Source organism: Vipera ursinii, assembly GCF_947247035.1.
Source record: "Vipera ursinii genome assembly, chromosome: 1".
NCBI lineage: Eukaryota > Metazoa > Chordata > Lepidosauria > Squamata > Viperidae > Vipera > Vipera ursinii.
In genome coordinates this window covers 103,676,591-103,697,233 of record NC_139512.1, presented here as the reverse complement: position 1 = coordinate 103,697,233, position 20,643 = coordinate 103,676,591, and the positions used below count along the sequence as shown (strand labels likewise).

The 20,643-nt window shown below is 39.9% G+C and overlaps 1 protein-coding gene across 2 annotated transcripts in view; it reads left to right on the top strand.

Annotated features, from left to right (window-relative positions):
• Positions 1-1,145: 1,145 nt before the first annotated feature.
• Positions 1,146-20,643, top strand: part of IGSF22 (immunoglobulin superfamily member 22) — a 61,639-nt gene continuing 42,141 nt past the window's right edge. For both annotated transcript variants that reach the window (XM_083348561.1, XM_083348560.1), the window contains exons 1-12: positions 1,146-1,277; positions 2,486-2,622; positions 4,881-4,980; positions 5,523-5,562; positions 6,955-7,126; positions 11,105-11,218; positions 12,819-12,981; positions 14,330-14,602; positions 16,784-17,068; positions 17,473-17,597; positions 17,809-17,950; positions 20,208-20,504. In XM_083348561.1, the coding sequence (XP_083204687.1) occupies positions 1,151-1,277; positions 2,486-2,622; positions 4,881-4,980; positions 5,523-5,562; positions 6,955-7,126; positions 11,105-11,218; positions 12,819-12,981; positions 14,330-14,602; positions 16,784-17,068; positions 17,473-17,597; positions 17,809-17,950; positions 20,208-20,504 (1,975 nt within the window). In that variant the 5' untranslated portion in view covers positions 1,146-1,150. The remainder of the gene's footprint in view (positions 1,278-2,485; positions 2,623-4,880; positions 4,981-5,522; positions 5,563-6,954; positions 7,127-11,104; positions 11,219-12,818; positions 12,982-14,329; positions 14,603-16,783; positions 17,069-17,472; positions 17,598-17,808; positions 17,951-20,207; positions 20,505-20,643) is intronic.

The following is a 20,643-nucleotide window of genomic DNA, read 5'->3' as shown; positions in this document are numbered from 1 at the left end:
TCCTCCGGGTGAGATTTAAGGTGCTGGTACTTACCTTTTAAAGCCCTACATGGCTTAGGCCCGGGATACTTGCAGGACCATCTGCTGCCGGGAACGACTTCCCATCGCCCAGTGCGCTCACACAGAGAAGGCCTCCTCAGGGTACAGTCGGCTAGACAATGTCGGCTGGCGACCCCCAGGGGGAGGGCCTTCTCTGTGGGAGCGCCAGCCCTATGGAACCAGCTCCCCCCTGAGCTTTGGATGGCCCCAGATCTCCAGTCCTTTCGCCGTGGCCTGAAAACACTCCTTTTCCACCAGGCTGACCTGGACTGACAGGGATTTTAATTATGTTTTTAATTTTTAACTTTAACTTTTAACTTATTTTAATTTTAATTTTAATTTATTCTACAGGGCCATTAATTTAATTTTCTTTTAACTTCTGTATTATTGTATGTTATTGTTGTTAGCCACCCTGAGTCCTTCGGGAGATAGGGCGGCATATAAATCCCAATAATAAATAATAAATAAATAAATTATATTATAATAATAAAATATTACTGAATAGCTCTTGGATATATTACTCTGGATAGTTAAAGATTTTTGTATTCAAAAGCAACTTGTAAAATATTTGATATAATTGTTTACTTACTGTATGAGACTGAAGTTGAATATAAATGATAGATTTTTTTAAAAAAAATTGATTATTAAGCACAGACTCAAGCAAATTTTTGATCTTGTTTTTCATAAGCTGGGAGTATGTGAAGCATCAGAGAGGGTCATATTTATATCAACAGCAAATAAATCCAATAGATACATTTTGCCCTCTTATTTGTTCTTTGATGAAGGCCATGGGAAAATGAAGAATGACATAATGACACCTTCAAAGGAAAGGGACCGGGGAAGCTGGGATCCTTTTCCACTTTTAAACAGAATTTGTGGTGAATATTGGACTGTGAGATCTGTTCTAAAATGTACTGAAATCATGATGCACATATTTCTTTTAGTGTTTCAATATTTAGCCATCCACTGCTGGGGGGAAAAAACAAAACCCTGAGCCTTTTTCCCCCTACCTATTGCTTTCTGCACATATTTGCAGACCTAATTTTCAAACCGATTAATTAAAAAAAACGTTATTTTGTATGACACATGCCTGCTTTTATCTGCAGAGGAAATGGTTTCCACGAAATCCTCTTCTTCTGTAGAGTCCTTCAGCATGGTTTCTCATTCTGTGGAGATCCCGGCAGGAGAGAGCATTCCTGAATTAACAGAGAAGCCTCAGCCACTGACAGTTCATGAAGGTAACTTCTCATTCACCCTCCATATTAACCTTCCTCAATGTAATATTTGCAGATGTATTAGACAACAACTGCCACATTTATGTTCAAGAAGAAAGGATAAGTAGCCTTTTTCTTAAGTAGAATACCAAGATTTCCAGCATTAATCTCTTCGTCACCACCACAGAAACTCTCCTAAAGCTGAATTTGGATGTGAATGTTAATGTTAATGGACAGAAAATTGGGGCGGAAGGCATTGGAATGAAGTCACCCAGGCAGAAGCATTCCACATGGTAACTTTTTGATGTAGGCTCGACTTGAATATTCCAAACATCTCTGTATGAGAAGCTGGAGCTGGTCATATGAAAAAACACAACAAAGTATTTTTCCAGTAGAGAATACTAAATAGGTTGGTTGGTTGGTTGGTTGAGTTTCTAGGCCACCCATCTTCTAAGCAACTCTGGACAGCTTCACAAATTAAAAGAACATACAAACACAAACCAAGTGCTTGTATACATTCCAGTTATATCTTATCCAACTGAAAGGAGACACTGCGACCGTTATAAATATGAGTCAGTTGCCAACATCTGAATTTTGATCACTTGACCATGGGGATGCTGCATTGGTCATAAATGTAAAAAATGGTCATAAGCAGTGGAGGGATTCAGCTGGTTCGCATCTGGAAGCGGCATCCACACAGAGAACTGGTTGTTCACATATTTGAATCCCACCACTGGTCATAAGTCACTTTTTTCAGTGGTGTTGTAACTTCAAACAGTTACTGTTGTAAGCCCCCAACCTCCATTCATTCCGCCGGGACCTGAAGACCTGGCTCTTCGAGCTCTCTGGCCCAGGCTGAGAATATTTTTAATTTTAACTGGGTTTTAATTTTCTCAGGGTTCTATTTAATCTCTTTTAATTTGTTTTAACGTTTGTATTGACTGTTTTTTAAATGCCCTGTAAACCGCCCTGAGTCCTTCGGGAAAGGGCGGTATATAAATCTAAATAAATAAAATAAATAAATAAGTAAGTTGAGGACCACCTGTTGAAAAAACAGACAAATCAGTCTGTTGCAGCATCTAACCTCTCTTGTTGATCCCACTTAGTTGTTAAAGAAAGAGGGCGGGAGCATCGCATGTTGAGGCAGCCTGCAGATTGCCCCCAGTTGTGTAAATCTGGTACATTCAAAGTCATTTGTTGTTCCATTCTCATTCTGTGTTGCTTGCCAACAGGAGATAAAGCTACATTCCGAGCCAAAGTGATGGGTAACCCCAAGCCCAGTGTTACATGGAAAAGAGAAAGTGGGATGCCACTCAGAGAGGGATCAAAAGTATTTTTCGACAGCATCAATAAAGAGTACGTCCTCAAGGTAAAAATGTGTGGCTTTTTAAAAGTTGCTCCTCTCTTTTGCTTCTTTCTCTGCCTTGCAAAAATAACACTTTTTTTTAATTTCCAAGAGTGATCTTCAACACTGCAGTGTTCATTAGCATTATATAGAAAATATAACAACAACAACAACTTATGGATGAAACGTGTAACAGTGATACCCATTGTCATCGGAGCATTGGGAACTATGTCCAAAAACTTTGCAAAATACATCAAGAAATTGCAGCTTCCTGCAATAACTCCAGCAAAGCTACAAAAAACTGTGTTACTCGGAACATCTTACATTTTAAGGAAATACCTGGTTGATACCTAGGATGCTGGCAGAAACCCGTGTCAACCATTAGTGCCAGTCAATTTGAGTGTTCAGTTGACTGAGTTTCATGTTTTATAAATAAAAGTTTTATGATGATGATGATGATGATGATGGAAGGGACCTTGGAGGTCATCTAGTCCAACCGCCTGCTCAGGCAGGAAACCCTATACCATTTCAGACAAATGGCTGTCCAATATCTCAGGGGCTGCCACAAAGAAGAGAGAGTCAAGCTATTCTCCGAAGCGCCTGAAGGCAGGACAAGAAGCAACGGATGGAAACTAGTCAAGGAGAGAAGCAACCTAGAACTAAGGAGAAACTTCCTGACAGTTAGAACAATTAATATAATGAAATGTTGGAACACTGCTATCATGTCACCCCTAGTCCTTCTCCTCATTAAACTAGACATACCCAATTCCAGCAACCGTTCCTTATATCTTTCAGCCCCCAGTCCCCTAATCATTGTTGCTCTTCTCTGTACTCTTTCTAGAGTCTCATCATCTTTTTTACATCATGGTGACCAAAACTGGATGCAGTATTCCAAGTGTGGCCTTACCAAGGCATTGTAAAGTGGTATTAACACTTCACATGATCTTGATTTTATCCCTCTGTTAATGCAAAATAAGAACATTTTAGTGAACCTTGGGTACTGCATACACTAAATATGAAAAAAACCACTTGGGATATAGAAAGTCATGTCATATTAAATGGAACACTTTATTTAAAGATAAACATTCCATTTAATATTATTTATTTATTATTTAAATTTATTATAACTGCCCAATTTGAATGGACAGCTTTAAGATGTGTAGACTTCTTGCTTGCTGTGGAATTTTGGGAGTTGAAGTCCATACATCTTAAAGTTATTAAGTTTCAAAACACTGCTTTAGAGTCCTCATTATCTTTTATTTCATTTCTGGTTTTATTTTTACAAATTCTGCAACATTTTGGATCAAACACTATATTCTTCCTTGTACAGTCTATTCCAATATGCTCCTGCTCGCTCTTCTCAAGATTGAAATCTTTACTCTGTAGCTTTCCTTCAGAATCCTTTGTTCAGCTCTCTTTCTCTCTAGGTCAGAGAAAAAAAATCCACACAGCAAATGCCCAAATATTTTTAATGAAACAAAGTATGGATAAAGGATAGAAGTCCAATTGTGAACTTCATCCCATTTTCCTAATTAAGGTTCCTCTAGTTGCCTTTGTCTCTATAACTTCAGATGTGGTCTTACAAAACATTCTTGCATGTTCACTTCTGTTTTCTACACAGGAAAAAAAGCCTTCTTTCTATCATCTTGTTAAAACTTTCTTTAAATTCTCCTTTGTTGAATTGAAATATGTTCACTCTCTAAGTCAGGGGTCCTCAACCTTGGCAACTTTAAGACTTGTGGACTTCAATTCCCAGAATTTGCTGGCTGAGGAATTCTGGGAATTGAAGTCCACAAGTCTTAAAGTTGCCAAGGTTGAGGATCCCTGCTGTAAGTGCTACAGACTATGCCCCATTTGACCTCCAGAACATTAAGGGCAGTGCTTTTTTCTAAGAAAAAAGGTGCCGGAACTCACATCTTGTTGATCAGTTGTGTGTAACGAAACATAACAGTCACTGCCTGCAGTAAGCACTCAGCACGCAACCACACAACCAAGCACAAGCCGAGCAGTGTCACAAGTCAAGCAGCACCATCACAACCACCGCAAATGAAGTATGCATGCATCAGACTCAACACACAAGCAGCCCGCATACACCGCTTTAATGATTTTACTGCCAACTTGCTATGCTTGACAGGGCAATTCAAGTCCACGTGGACCAAACATCAAATTTTCAAAAATTACCTTTAAAAGGTGCCGGAACTCCGTTCCTGTGTGTTCTATGACAAAAAAAAGCACTGATTAAGAGTACTTTCATTTTGATCTGTGTTGCTTTTTCATTGCAGATAAAAAATCTCACAAGTGCTGATGCTGATCTTTATAAGTGTGTGGTTTCCAACAAGCATGCTGATATTATCTATACAGTGTCCCTGGTTATAACTGAAGGTAAACAAGAAACACAAATTCAGAGCTGGAAAGAAAAAATAACATCCCATTTTCAAAATAAAACAATCCCTGTAGCTTTTCCTTCAGTAAAGGAATCTAGATGCTTCTGTGGCAATGTATAATAAGTGGAGGCAATGTATAATAAGGACTACAGATCTCTAGCCCATAATTATGCAACAACTCCTCTCTCTCCAACTTAACCAATTCTAGATGTGTTGGAATTGATACTCCCTTCAATTATGCTGGCTGAAAATTCTGGAGGTAGCAATCCCAAAGTAACTGGGAGGTGTTGGGTAATGAAAGACCGCCATGAGCTATCCAAAGCATCTACATTTTGCTTCCCTTACACCTTGGCAACTCTAAGATGTGTAGACTTCAACTACCAGAATTCCCCAGCTAGCATCATTCATTCAGCATGCTGGCTGAGAAATTCTGGGAGTTGAGGTCCACGTGTGTTAAAGTTGGTAAGATTGAGAAACCCTGTCTTATACTTTTGGCTGCCTGGACTAATCTCTTTCTCTTTTTTCATGATTTTCTTAAAGGCCAAGAAAAGATGGATTTAAAAAAAATGCTGAAAAAAAGGTGAGATGCTTTCCGTCTCTTACCTTTAGCCAAACAAAACAGTCATATCCAACATGATCACAGAACAGTCTTCAGTCCCAATGGGGGAAAAGCAGATAAGGTTGAGACCATCTGGCTTTCTTTCTGTTTCCTATATTCAGCTACTTACCAAACCTGAACATCCAGATTTGTAGCATCCAACATAATTCCTTATGTCTCCTGAAAAAAACCCTATCAGTTTGCACCAATTTCCCCATTTGCCCAGATGTAATGGGATTGAGAATAACCTTGGGAGACTGACAGCCAAGACAACAGTGAGAGAAGAGATATCTCAGCCCACAGAAGGAATGGGAGTAGAGAAAGCATCTCAGAAGGGATTTTCCTTAGTTCTCTGGAGAGTAAAAACACCAATCCCCTGGGATACTATAATCCCCTGGGTCCCAGAGAGATGGGCAAAGTTGAGCTGTTCCCAAAAAGCTTATTATATATTGAGCCTCCTTTTTTCATCCTAAATAGTAAATACTGTAGTAAAACATATATAAAATGAAGAGGTAGCTAAGGGAAAGAAACACAGTTTGGTGTATTGGTTAAGGCAGCTGGCTGGAAACCCAATAGGCTTGTCACTTCTCTCAGCCCTCGGAAGCAGGCAAGATGAAAACCACTTCCAAGATCCTACCAAGAAAACTGCAGGAGTACCTAATAAACAAACAAACAATACCCCAACTCTATGGTAAAAATTAAAGCAAAGGTAATCAACTCAACTTGGATTGCCTGGGTAACCAACTAAGTCTTGAAAAGACTGTTGGGAGCCAACTGAATTTCTCTCAGACAGTTTCCAAAGTCAGAGTACTGGGGCAGACAAGGCTTCTTTTGCCCAATTTAGTCCAGTGGGGTCCATTCTTACTGTCTCAAGGAACCATTTTATGCGGTTCTGAATATAATCAGGGAAGAGAAAACTGATTAGAATTGTTTAAAATGGCAGGAAGAGCCTTCTTGTTCTGGAAAAGGACTTCTCATGTCATGTATAGCCCTGGGATGTCCTAGTAATTCCATTCAGGAACTAACCCATCCTACCAGGCTACGTTTTTTGAGATTAGCCAAGTGCTGATACAGAGGTGGGTAATACATAAGAGCTTTTCACCAAATTTCACGAACCAGGTTGCCTCAAGAGGCTTTTCATGATATTTTAATAGGTAGCATCAAAATAATGAGAGAATAATACTGTAATTTGGTAGATGTTTGGGGTCAAAGTTCTTGATGAAATTATTAATGGCTTTCCATTCTCTCCTCCTATAGTTAAAGATGGAATTGTAACTTTGACCAGAGGCAAGGGAGAAGAAGGGGTTCTACATAAGAATTCAGAAAGCTGTAGTTTTTATTACCAGTTCATTGATCTTGTCTGTCTGCATGTAGGGGGCTTCCCACTACAAAAAAGGAGAAAAAAGTGGTTGATGAAAAGGAAATGCTGGAGATTCTCTCCTCTGTGCCTAAGAAAGACTTTGAGAAGGTCTGCATGGAATATGGTTTCACCGATTTTCGAGGACTTCTTAAAAAGCTGAAGGAAATGAAGAAAAAAGAAGTTGAGGTCAGTCATGGATCCATCCAGACCTTGGATGCTTGAGTTGCCTTACATGTGTGTCATAATTTAAATGTTGGGCAATAATTTTTTTTAAAAAGGATATAGATGCTGTTATGTATAGGGCAGGAGCAGCAGCTCTGCAGGTACCACCAGGTGGCGCTGTGCTGTGGCTGGATTGGCTGAAGGGTTTTCGGTGGGAGATTCAGATGGATGGATTGGCCAGAGTGATACCTGGCTAGGTATATAAGGGGTCCAGGTAACCCCCTTTGTTCAGTACGCGCCTACCACTAATAAAGAGCTGTCATCTGTTTCTTCCTTGCCATGCGGTCCAGAACCCACTACACAATAGATGCTGTCTGTCTGCTATGAGAAAATGATTTTTTACCCCTGACCCTGTAATCCAGACATGTCAAACTTGCGATGTCACATGATGTCGCAAGATGTATCGGGACTGTTTTGCCATTGCCGGCTTTGGGTGGGTGCGGCTTCCAGATGACGCATCCAGCCCGCAGACCGGCAGTTTGACACCCCTGATCTAGTCCAACCCTTTGCTCAGGCAGGAAACCCTAGACCATTTCAGACAATTGGCTGTCCAGTCTCTTCTTAAAAACTTCCAGTATTGGAGCATTCACAGATTCTGGAGGCAGGTTGTTCCACTGATTAATTGTTCTAACTGTCAGGAAATTTCTTCTTAGTTCTAGGTTGCTTCTCTTTTTGGTTATTTTCCATCCGTTGCTTCGTGTCCTACCTTCGGTGGTTTGGAGAATAGCTTAACACCCTCTTCTTTGTGGCAACCTCTGAAATGTTGGAACACTGCTATCATGTCACCCCTCATCCTTCTCTTCATTAAAATAGACATACCCAATTCCAGCAACCATTCCTTATATATTTTATCCTCCAGTCCCTTAATCTTCTTTGTTGGTCTTCTCTGTACTCTTTCTAGAGTCTCAACATCTTTTTCACATCGTGGTGACCAAAACTGGAAGCACAATTCCAAGTGTGGCCTTACCAAGGCATTGTAAAGTGGTATTAACACTTCATGTGATCTTGATTCTATCCCTCTGTTAATGCAGCCTAGCACTGTGTTGGCTTTTTTGGCAGCTGCAGCACACTGCTGGCTCATATTTAAGTGATTGTCCACTACAATTCTGAGATCCCTCTCACAATTATTACTATTGAGCAGGGTACCACCTCTACTATACCTGTGCATTTGGTTTTTCTTGCCTAAATGTAGAATCTTACTTTTTTCACCATTGAATTTCATTTTGTTAGATAGCACCCAATGTTCAAGTCTGTCAAGATCCTTCTGTATCTTAAGAGTGTTGGCTATTCCTGCCAGCTTGGTGTCATCTGCAAATTTGATGGGTTCCTTATCTATCTCCTCATCCAAATCATTGATGAAGATGTTGAAGAGCACTGGGCCCAGAACGGAGCTCTTCCCTCCGTGTAGATGTAGTTCCATTGAGGACCACACGCTGAGTACAGCCGGTCAGCCAGCTACAAATCCATCTGGTGGTGATGCTGCCTAACCCACATTTTTCTATCTTATCAAGTAGTAGGTTGTGGTCTACTTGTATCAAATGAAGTCCTTACTGACGTCCAAGTAAATTATATCCACAGCATTCCCCTGGTCCACTAATTTTGTCACTTGGTCAAAAAATGCAATAAGATTTGTCTGGCATGATCTGTTTTTGACAAATCCATGTTGGCTTTTGGTAATGACTTTGTTTGCCTCTAGGTGTCTGCTGATTCGTTGCTTGATTATCTTTTCCAGAATCTTCCCAGGTTTTGAGGTCAGGCTGATAGATCTGTAATTCCTTGGATCCATTTTTTTTCCTTTTTTGAAGATGGGAACTACATCAGCTCTTTTCCAATCCTCTGGTAGTTCCCCAGTGCTCCAGGATCTTTGAAAGATATAGTTCAGTGGTTCTGAGATCACATCTGCCAGTTCCTTCAGAACCTTGGGATGTAATCCATCTGGTCCTGGTGATTTGAACTCGTCTAGGGTGGACAGCTGCTCTCTTACCATTTTCTTGCCTATCTTAACATGTTTCTAATCTGTTTTTACGGTACTGTTTTTTATAGGTTGGACTGTTTTTTCCCTTTGTGTAAAGACGGATACAAAAAATGAGTTAAATAGTTCTGCTTTCTCCCTGTTGCTTGTCACTTTCTTGCCACTTTCTCCCACTAATGGACCAATCATTTCCTTAACTTTTTTCTTGTTTTTTACATGTTGAAAGAAGCTTTTTTTTTGTTATTTTTGACTTTTGTCGCAGGCCTTAGTTCATTTGAGCCTTAGGTTTCCTCACTTCATCTTTGCAGGCTTGGGCTTTTTGCTGATATTCTGCCTTAGTTATGTGCCCCTCTTTCCACTTTTTATTCTTGTCCTTTTTGTCTTTAAATTTATCAGAGAGTTCTTTATGCAGCCATGCTGGATTTTTTTGAGAGCTGTTATTTTTCTTCTTCGTTGGTATTGTGCTAGACAGGGCTTTTATAATCTCACTTTACAAAATTTCCCAACCTTCTTGAGTTGTTTTCCCCTTGAGGATTCTCATCCATGGAATCCTTCCCAAGCTCTCTCTAAGTTTATTGAAATTAGCTCTCTTAAAATCCAAGATTCTAGTTTGACTGTGTTCTATTGCTTGTGCTTGCATACTGTTGAATTCCAATATTGCATGATCACTCCCCCAAAAGGTTCCTGTGGCTTCAACACCTTCTATCATTTCATCTCTGTTAGTGAGAATTAGATCCAATATGGCTAATCCCCTAGTTCCCTTCTCTACTTTTTGGCAGACAAAGTTGTCTGTTAGCTTTGTCGGGAATCTGTTTGATCTTCCACTTGGTGCAGAGTTTGTCTTAGTTGATGTCAGGGTAATTAAAGTCTCCCATTACTATTGTGATGTGCTTCCTACATACCTTAGTTAGCTGACTAACAAAAAGTTCATCTGTTTTCTCTGTTTGGTTGGGTGGCCTATAGTATACACCTATGGCAATGTCATTCCCCCCTGCTTTTATATTGACCCAAATGCATTCGAGACAGTTTTCATCATTGTCTATTTCTTATACAGAGAGCAACTCCACCTCCTCTTTTATTTGGTCTGTTTCTTTTAAATAATTTAATTCCATGTAGCTGTGTGTTCCATTTGTTGGTTTCATCCCACCAAGTTTCCATAATGGCATCATTAACATTGTTACTAAAATAAAACAAGTAAATAAAGCTTTATTTTGGTCAAAGACCAACTTTATATAACAAAAATAAAAACCCACCAACAGAGATGCAAGTAAAATAGCAATGCTATAATTAAGTTATCAAAATAATCAAGTAGCAATAGCAATAGCACTTAGACTTATATACTGCTTCACAGTGCTTTACAGCCCTCTCTAAGCGGTTTACAGAGTCAGCATATTGCCCCCAACAATCTCATTTTACCAGAAGGATGGAAGGCTAAGTCAACTTGAGCTGATGCGAATCGAACTGCCAAACTGCTGGCAGCTGGCAGTCAGCAGAAGTAGCCTGCAGTACTGCATTCTAACCACTGTGCCACCAGGGCTCTTATGTGATATAAAGGAAATTTGATTTGGAATTTGATACTCCAAAAACAGTCCAAAGAGTTTGATACACAACAAATAGTGCTACAATACAAAAGATATGTATGAAAGTTCTGCCAGAATATATTTGTTGGCTTGAAGATGCTGAAAGATTACTAGCTACTGATTCTCTGTTATATACACAACAAAATACAAACACAGAGTAAATTCCGCTGTTCCTTTTGTGGCCAGAGGCTTAACAATGCAGCAGCATTAGAAGTAGTATTGGAAATAGATTAAAAGAAAAATATTGGGTCACAGGATCAAGAGACTTATAATCAAATCCATATATCCAACATGAGTATTGCACAAATTGCAGTAAGTAAATGGAACAATGAATAAGATTAAAAATAAATATAAAAAATAGCTAAAGATTGATCTCTTTTTATGTTTCAGGCTATAAAGATTCTAAAACCCTTAGAAGATGTTTCTGCTAAAGTGGACTCTACAGCGGTATTTGATTGTATTCTGGAACTCAGGGATGCCAATATGAAGATGATGTGGCTAAAAGTAACTGTATTTTCCTTTATTGTAGCTGAAATGAAAGTTGGTGGCTGAGAGCAAAGGGCTCTGTAGGTTTTGTCTACAGCAAGATGAGCAATCTCTTCCATTCTGAGAGCTGAATCTGGTGCTTGATTGTAGGTTAGAAGTACCATTGTTGACAAGTAGCACAATATTCCATCAATCACACATACACTTTCACAATTACTGCAGGTCGGAAAGCCTTATCCCAAGCCACCTTGATGAGAAAATAGTTCTGCAAGGCAGTTAAAGTCAGGAGCAGAAAAAAAATTATATTCTATGAAAAGATGGGGCAGGGCGGAAGGATTAGTTGTACTGTAATACATAAGATAAAGGAGTCCCTGCAGATTTTACTCCGCTAGTCATTGTCACCCTGTCAACAAATGTGTGTATAGTCATGGTCTTCCCAGTTGCAATGTATGGCAGTGAAAGTTGGACCATAAAAAAGGCTGAGCGACAAAGAATTGAGGCCTTTGAACTGAGGTGCTGGAGAAGACTCCTGCAAATCCCTTGGACTGCAAGGCGATCAAACCGGTCAGTCCTAGAGGAGATCAACCCTGACTGCTCTTTAGAAGGCCAGATCCTGAAGTTGAAACTCAAATATTTTGGCCACCTAATGAGAAGGAAGGACTCACTGGAGAAGAGCCTAATGCTAGGAAAGATTGAGGGCAATAGAAGAAGGTGACGACAGAGAATGAGGTGGCTGGATGGAGTCACTGAAGCAGTAGGCGTGAGCTTACAGTAAATGCTCCAGAAGATGGTAGAGGACAGGAAGGCAAGGAGGAACGTTGTCCATAGGGTCGCGATGGGTCGGACATGACTTCGCAGCTAACAACAGTCATTGTCGACTGTAGGGGGCAGTGCTTATCTCCGTTTCAAGGCCATTGAGCCAAGTGCTGTCCAAAGACATTTCCGTAGTCATGTGTCCAGCATGGTGTCATGGAGCGCTGGTACTTATTTATCTACTCACATTTACAAGCTTTTGAACTGCTAGGTTGGCAGGAGCTGGGGGAAAGATGGGGGCTCACCCCATCACATGGCGCTTGGGTCTTGAACCTGGGCTGCCGGCTTTCCAACAGACAAGCCCAGCATTAACCTCTGAACCACCTCATTGCCTTTTTGTAATGCATGCTCAGAGGAAAGTGCCCTGGATTTTGCTTCATTATTTTTTCATTTTACCTGCTATGCAGAATGTATTAGCTATGATATACCTCTAAAGTAATTATTGCTGTATGAAATGTCCAACTGAATCCATGCATTAATTTTCAAATAAATGTTCACTATTTGGAAATTTGAATTTTACTTACTTTGGAGCCAGTTACTGAATGTGCAATTTTTACCTGAAAGTTGTCATTGCCTTAATAAGACAGAACGTTCTTGATAAGAGCTCAAACAAGTATTTATGAATTTATTTGATACTTGAGGGTGCCAATCATAAAAGAAGATGATTCATCAGGTGGGGTAGAGACAATAAAGATGATAGAGATAGACGTAGCTATCTTACAAAGCCCTCTTTCTTGTTTTAATAACAAATGTTTGCCATGTGTTTACTCAACCTTTCAAAAACACCACATTTTCTTCTTTCTAGGGTCAAGAACCCCTGCGTCTTCAATATTCTTTAGGAAAATATGACGCAAAACAGATAGGCACTAAGTTTTTGCTCCACATCTTTAACGTCAATGAACGTGACATAGGTGCCTATTCTTTTGTTGTAGGTGATAAAGTTCTCTCTGCAAATTTGCATGTAATTGGTAAGTTTCATATCTTTCATATTTTTTTTAATTCCATTTATATCCCGCCCTTCTCCAAAGACTCAGGGCGGCTTACAAACTTAGCAGTAGCCTTCATTCTATGTATATGCCTGCTTATTAGGGCTTTCACACACCACAAGCGGCATTATTACAAAGTCAGCTTAATTGCCCCCAACAATCTGGGTCCTCATTTTACCTACCTCGGAAGGATGGAAGGCTGAGTCAACCTTGAGCCTGGTGGGATGCGAACCTGCACTAATTGCAGGCAGCTGGTGTTACTTAAGGAGGCATTAGCCCACTGCTCCACCAAGGCTAATTTAATATGAGGATGATGAAAGGTCATGAAAAGTCTGGGGTTTGCCATCAGGGCCATAACAAATCCACTAGAGAGTTTAATATTTTTTCTTAAAAAGGAAACATGTTACACCAAACATCACAAGCTTCTGAATTTTGACAGTCTACCAGGGGTAGGCAACCTTGGCTCTTTTATTTATTTATTTATTTTATTTTAATTCCATTTATATTCCACCCTTCTCCGAAGACTCAGGGCAGCTTACAAGCTTAGCAGTAGCCTTCATTCTATGTATATGCCTGCTTATTAGGGCTTTCACACACCCCCAAGCGGCATTATTACAAAGTCAGCTTAATTGCCCCCAACAATCTGGGTCCTCATTTTACCTACCTCGGAAGGATGGAAGGCTGAGTCAACCTTGAGCCTGGTGGGATGCGAACCTGCACTAATTGCAGGCAGCTGGTGTTACTTAAGGAGGCATTAGCCCACTGCTCCACCAAGGCTAATTTAATATGAGGATGATGAAAGGTCATGAAAAGTCTGGGGTTTGCCATCAGGGCCATAACAAATCCACTAGAGAGTTTAATATTTTTTCTTAAAAAGGAAACATGTTACACCAAACATCACAAGCTTCTGAATTTTGACAGTCTACCAGGGGTAGGCAACCTTGGCTCTTTTATTTATTTATTTATTTTATTTTAATTCCATTTATATTCCGCCCTTCTCCGAAGACTCAGGGCAGCTTACAAGCTTAGCAGTAGCCTTCATTCTATGTATATGCCTGCTTATTAGGGCTTTCACACACCCCCAAGCGGCATTATTACAAAGTCAGCTTAATTGCCCCCAACAATCTGGGTCCTCATTTTACCTACCTCGGAAGGATGGAAGGCTGAGTCAACCTTGAGCCTGGTGGGATGCGAACCTGCACTAATTGCAGGCAGCTGGTGTTACTTAAGGAGGCATTAGCCCACTGCTCCACCAAGGCTCGTGGACTTCAACTCCCAGAATTCCTGAGCCAGCATGGCCTTCATTGTGAGTTTTATCTTCTTTTGACAGACGAGCCCCTACAGTTTTTGACAGACCTGCAACCCATGAAAGTAAATGAAAGGCAAAGTGCTGTGCTTGAGATCCGACTTTCCAAAAAGATCTCCAACTTTGTTTGGAAACTGAATGGAAAAGAGCTGAAGCGGGATGACAAGTATGAGATCATCACCTCTGAAGATGGCTTGACTCACACTCTGAAAATTAAAGATGTCCGCCCGAGTGACATGGGAAAGGTCAGCTTTGAAACTGGAGGCCTGTTGACAGAAACGGAGCTTTTCATTCAGAGTAAGAGACACTGGGATTAACTATTTCCTATTGCCTGAGTTTCAGGCAAGCAACCGATGCTTTACTTATATTAAAGGGATGCTATTTAGTACTGAACTGAAAGTGAAAAGAGGATACTTTGTCTTATTTTTCTGATAACTAACTTGTTCCTATTTTTACCTCAAGTTTGGAACTAATTAACAGATGAATCTTTAATTTTAAATAGCAGATTAATCTTTGTTACTAATTTTAAAACTGCAGTGATTCTCTTAACAAAAGTGGCAAGAAAGAGCAAAACAGGGCTCACAAATGTTTCACTTAGCAGTAGAAATTTTGGGCTCAATTGTGGTCGTAAGTTGAGGACTATCTGTATTACTAATTAAATCACATGACAATAAGAATGGAATATTGAATATCTAGAAGAATTTGTTGAGTAATACAGTGTATTCAGAGATAAGGCATAACAGAGAAACAAAAGCATGATGGGAAACGGGAAGATAAGATAATTTGTGTAAACCATATTTTATGAACTTCAATGGGCAATAGAATTGCTTTTCGCCTGATGACTCTCCATTTTAACACAGTAAAATGCAGCATCCATCAAAAGACTGATTTTGAGATGATCTGTTTTTCAACAAGGTTTCATTTTCCATAGCTCCACATAATAAGGGGGAATATGGAGTTCAGAGAAAAAGATTATCATTGGAGAACACTTTAGAATAGAATAGAATAGAATAGAATAGAATAGAATAGAATAGAATAGAATAGAATAGAATAGAATAGAATAGTATAGAATAGAATAGAATAGAATAGAATAGAATAGAATAGAATAGAATAGAATAGAATAGAATAGAATAGAATAGAATAGAATAGAATAGAATAGAATAGAATAGTCAAACTGCTGGCCCACAGGCCGGATGCATCACACCAAAACTGCAGCCACCCCATTGCCGGCAATGGGGAAAAAGTCCCGACATGTCGCATGACGTCATGTGACATAACGAGTTTGACATGCCTGAAATAGAATAACAGAGTTGGAGGTCATCTATAGTCCAACCTCATGCTCTGGCAGGAAACCTGATACCATTTCAGACAAATGGTTGTCCAGTCTCTTGTTAAAAACTTCCAGTGTTGAAGCATTCACAGCTTCTGGAGGCAGGTTGTTCCACTGGTTAATTGTTCTAACTGTCAGGAAATTTCTCCTTAGTTCTAGGTTGCTTCTCTCCTTGATTAGTTTCCATCCATCCACAGTCACCAAAATCTAGAGAAGGGAGGGAGGGGATTTAGTAGTTGACAGGCTTGTTCTCAGTTCAGAGGGAACCTTATGAGAAGATCTCAACTGGACACCCCAACTGGAGTGACTTGGATGTATGATAATTTCTTTCTAATGAGATTGTCGTTTAGGATTCAACTCCATCTTAAACACTGTCCTGTTCCAAACTGCTAATTCATGTGGATCCAACCAACTGTGCCATCTAGCGATAACATGTTTTATTGCTTTCCGCTAGAGCAGGAGTTTTCAAACTTGGCCCTTTTGTGACTTGTGGACTTCAACTCCTAGAATTCCTCAGCCAGGCACACTGGCTGAGGAATTCTGGGAGTTTAAGTCCACAAGTCATAAAAGGGCCAGGTTTGAAGACCCCTGCACTAAAGTTTTCAAAGAGAGTCTAGCAGCAATCCTAAGCAAATGTATGCTCAGGATTCTAGTGCCAGAAATGTTCTAAAGCTTGTTCTAAAGAGTAGCTACACGTTTTAATTCTTAAGCATGATTGCTACACTTGCACTATTGTTTCCCGCAGCACACACAAAAATTTTAGACAGACGCATACAGCCACAAATATAGAGTACAGTTAGGGAGACCGTATTAGCTACTGTGGCATTCAGAGATATTTGTATATTCTTTTTGCTACAAAAACCGCCCGTGTTTTCTGAACGAATATGGAGATACCCTAAGGCTAGATAAAAGATTACAAGTATGCTTTTGATTTTTTAGAGAAAGCAATAGTATTTACGGGCAATAAGTCTATTTTAAGATTGCACATTTTCATAAATTGCTTCCCCATTTCCAACCCTTGGGCACCTTTCCATTGCTTACTTTGCTGCACATCAGCATGCCGCTTGTAGCTACCAATCTCAATTCCCATAGATGATTTGCGTAGCACTGAAACATACGCAACCATCTTCTGTCTTCTCTCCCTTAAGGGACACCAATTAAGTTTGTCAGAAACCTGAAGAACGTCCGAGTCAAGGAGAAAAGCAAAGCTTGCCTAGAATGTGAGCTGACTAGTAAAGAGGTAAAGCTGAAATGGATGAAGAATGGGAAGGTGATTGAACGATCCTCCAAATATACTATGAACCGTGAAGGAAAGATGGCAGAATTGATCATAGATGATGCTGAACTGAGTGACTCAGGAGAATATATGGTAATTGCCACGCAAGAAAGTGACCCTACAGAATACTACAGCAATTGCAATGTAACTGTGGAAGGTAAGAGGTCTAGCTTGAGAGGATGCTGTGTGCTTTGTTAGCAGCCTTTGTTTATGAGTAATAAGTTCTGAGTGGAAGAGAATGACAAGAAAGTTGATGTGGCAGTGGGCAACTTTCAGTCTCAAGTCACAGATGACTCCAGTTGATTCAGGAATGTCCAGCTATATCCATGTTCTTTTCTGCATAAAAAAAAATTCAACACCTTGATTTAACTCTGGGCTCAATGCTTTTAAATACTTCACTGCACTCTAACATCCTGGAAGACTGCTGCCTGACATACCGGACGTGGTATGGAGACACACCAGGTCCAATAGCTTTCTCTCAATTAATTTGCACTAGCTTAGCTTATCTCATTCTTAAATGCATGTTTGGCCTTCTAATTTCTCTCCTTCTCCAATCCTCAGAAAGATTTGCTACAGTCAAGAGTGGTTTATCAGATGTCCAAGCAGCTACAGGAGACCCAGCAGAACTCTGTGTTGTCCTGAATGATGAGAGAGTGGAAGGCGTGTGGCTGAAGGATGGCAAAGAGGTAAGTGGTGAAGAAACCTGAGCTTCCTAGAATCGTAATATTCATATCTCAGGGCTCAACTGAGGACTCTTATGGAATAATGGGCATCATGCTAAATTAGGATGCTTGAATATATGTCCCACAGAGACCTGAGCTTAATAGTCATGCAGAGGTTCCTGTTTCTGATTAGATTTTGAGACATGTATTTTTTTAAAAAAAAATCTTTCTGCAGATCACAGATATGAGAGGAATCCAGATTGTCAAGCAAGGAGCTGTGCACAAATTGATCATTGACAAGATGGGCGAGGAATATGAAGGGAAGTATACTTTCAGAGCAAAAGGGGCAGAAAGTGAGGCCACTGTCAGCATTGCAGGTACGGGATTCTTGCTGCTCTGGGGTTGTACAGTAATTCTGGTTTTACTCTGGAATTCTGCTAGTCCTTTTCTCTAGCCACTTATTTCTCCATGTCTTCTTGGGCTTCCATTACAAAAGCATGGTAGATATCCACCTGGGTCGGTGTAGTTACCAAAATGCTGTTTGATGCAGAATAATGCAAAATTGTATTCATGTGTCCTGAGTTGTATGTGTTTTGCTTAGCCTGTAGTGTGAAGCCAGGCACCTATGGTCTATTCAATAGACCATGAATAAAAAAAGTCTTGGGTTATCATTATGCATGAACCAGATCAAGAGAAACTCCACACTGTGTGAAATTTTACTGTGAAATCAATTGGCCCTATTTGTGGAATTCTTATTCAGAAGTGGGTTTAGACAACTTTGACTTCCATTCATAAACTTTTCATGTTTTCCAAACATCTTCTTTATCTTTTCTTAACACATATAGTATATTATAGATTGTTTGTCTATTACAAATTTTTTTGTGTTGCCCAGGTCAAAAAATAAAAATCTAAGCATTTTACAAAAGCAGTAATCCCTAATTAGAAGGTGCATATACTGTATAAATTTTGGGTGGCTTGTACTGCACTAATCTGGGAACTGACCATTTTGAAGAACATTTTTCAAACTGTGGTCCATGGATCACTGGTGTTGCCGAGAAGTCCACCAAGTGATCCTGCATGGCTTCACTGTATTTACGGTCAGTCTACAGCAGGGGTCTTCAAACTTGGCCCTTTTAGGACTTGTGGACTTCAACTCCCAGAATTCATCAGCCAGCATGCCTGGCTGAGGAATTCTGGGGGTTGAAGTCCACAAGTCCTAAAAGGGCCAAGTTTGAAGACCCCTGGTCTACAGGGTAGAAACTGCTCTCTGTCTCATTCCACCACCATTCAGATGGCCAGACCCCAGGCTACTTGCCACTTCAATCCCCATCTCCCCATGTCACTTGCCAATCAGCTGGCACTCAAAAAATGAACCAACAGCTAAAATATATTCATTGAAGCATTCAAGTGATAATAAAGATGGCAGTGTGAGTACTAAAATTCTAAAGCTTGACAATAGACCGTGCCTCAAACGGAGCTACCAATGCATGTTCTATACCAGGGGTAGGCAACCTTGGCTCTTTTATGACTCATGGACTTCAACTCCCAGAATTCCTGAGCCAGCCAGCCAGATTTTTATGAAACATTCTTGACCAGAAAGTTTTTGCTAAGTACAGTTATTATGGTATGGAATATAGAAAATAATTTGACTGTTAAATACCTAAGTTTTAGACTCTAAAAATGGGAAATGCAGTAAGAACAATTCTGTCTGAGATGCTGAGTCCATGCCTAATTGTTGATATTCATACAATTACTGCTTGAATGTTATATCATGCAACATTGAGTCGTACAACATACTAAGCCATATTTTAAACATTCTTTGTTGAATAAATCAGACCAGTTGGGTTTGCACAATATGCTAGGTGAAAAGCCACAATAAGAAAAACCTCTAAAATTACAGAACACCAAAGTCAAATAGAGCTATTATGCTTAATGTAATGTATAACTCCATCAATAAATAAATAGCTCTTTTGTCACATTAAAAGGTATGTTAGTAAGTGAAATGACTTCCACGACTCATTTGATAGACTGCATGTGAAGTATAAAGCAGTTGAAACCACTCAGACCTCACTTTTGTATCTATTATATTATTTTTTTCCTCAAAAGATTTTAATTTTAACTCAGGAATGCTATTACAGGCAGTTCTTGACTCACAACCATTTGTTTAAGCAATGGTTCAAAATTACAACCGCACTGAAAAAAGTGACTTATGACCATTTTTTCATAGTTACGACGGTTGCAGCGCACATGCACACACGCACACACACACACACACACACACACACACGTGATCATGTGATCAAATTTTGAACACTTGGAACTTGGGCGTGTACTTATGATCCTTTGCGACCTTCTGACAATCCAAGTCAATGGGGAAGCCGGATTCACTTAACAACCATGTTACTAACTTAACAACTGCAGTGATTCACTTAACAACTGCAGCACAAAAGGTCGTAAAATGTGGCAAAATTCCCTTAAGAACTGTCTTGCTTAGCAATTGAAATTTTGGGCCCTTTACCTGTACTGCAAAGTCTATCATTGTCACTGGTGAAGACTGAACAGTGAAGAGGCTGTTTGCAAAAGCCTGATAGCCACCTTCTGATCTATTTTTTCCCCCAATTTTCTTCTCTTAAGACCCACCATTTATTGACCCCTCCCTCCTGGAAGCTTTGGTTGCCCACCCAGTGACCGTGAAAGCAGGACAGACAGCTTACATTAACATACCGTTCAAGGCCAAGCCTTTGCCCAAAGTCAGCTGGTTTAAAGATGGGATTGAGGTGACTGAAGAAGAGAAGGTCACCATGGAAAGATCCCATGACCAGGCCATGCTCACCATAACAAAATGCGTGAGAGAAGACACTGGAAGCATCATGTTGAAACTGAAAAGTGACTGTGGATCAGCTACTGCCCAATTATTCCTTAATGTTATTGGTAAGTTTAGGGTGATAACTGTGGGCAGCCTTCCTCATGTATAAAGTAGTAGTGAACCATCAAAAGTGCTGGGTTTTGTTTTTTTAAAAAATATTTTAATTTACTAACTTATCACAATCTTGGAAATATTTAAATAGAT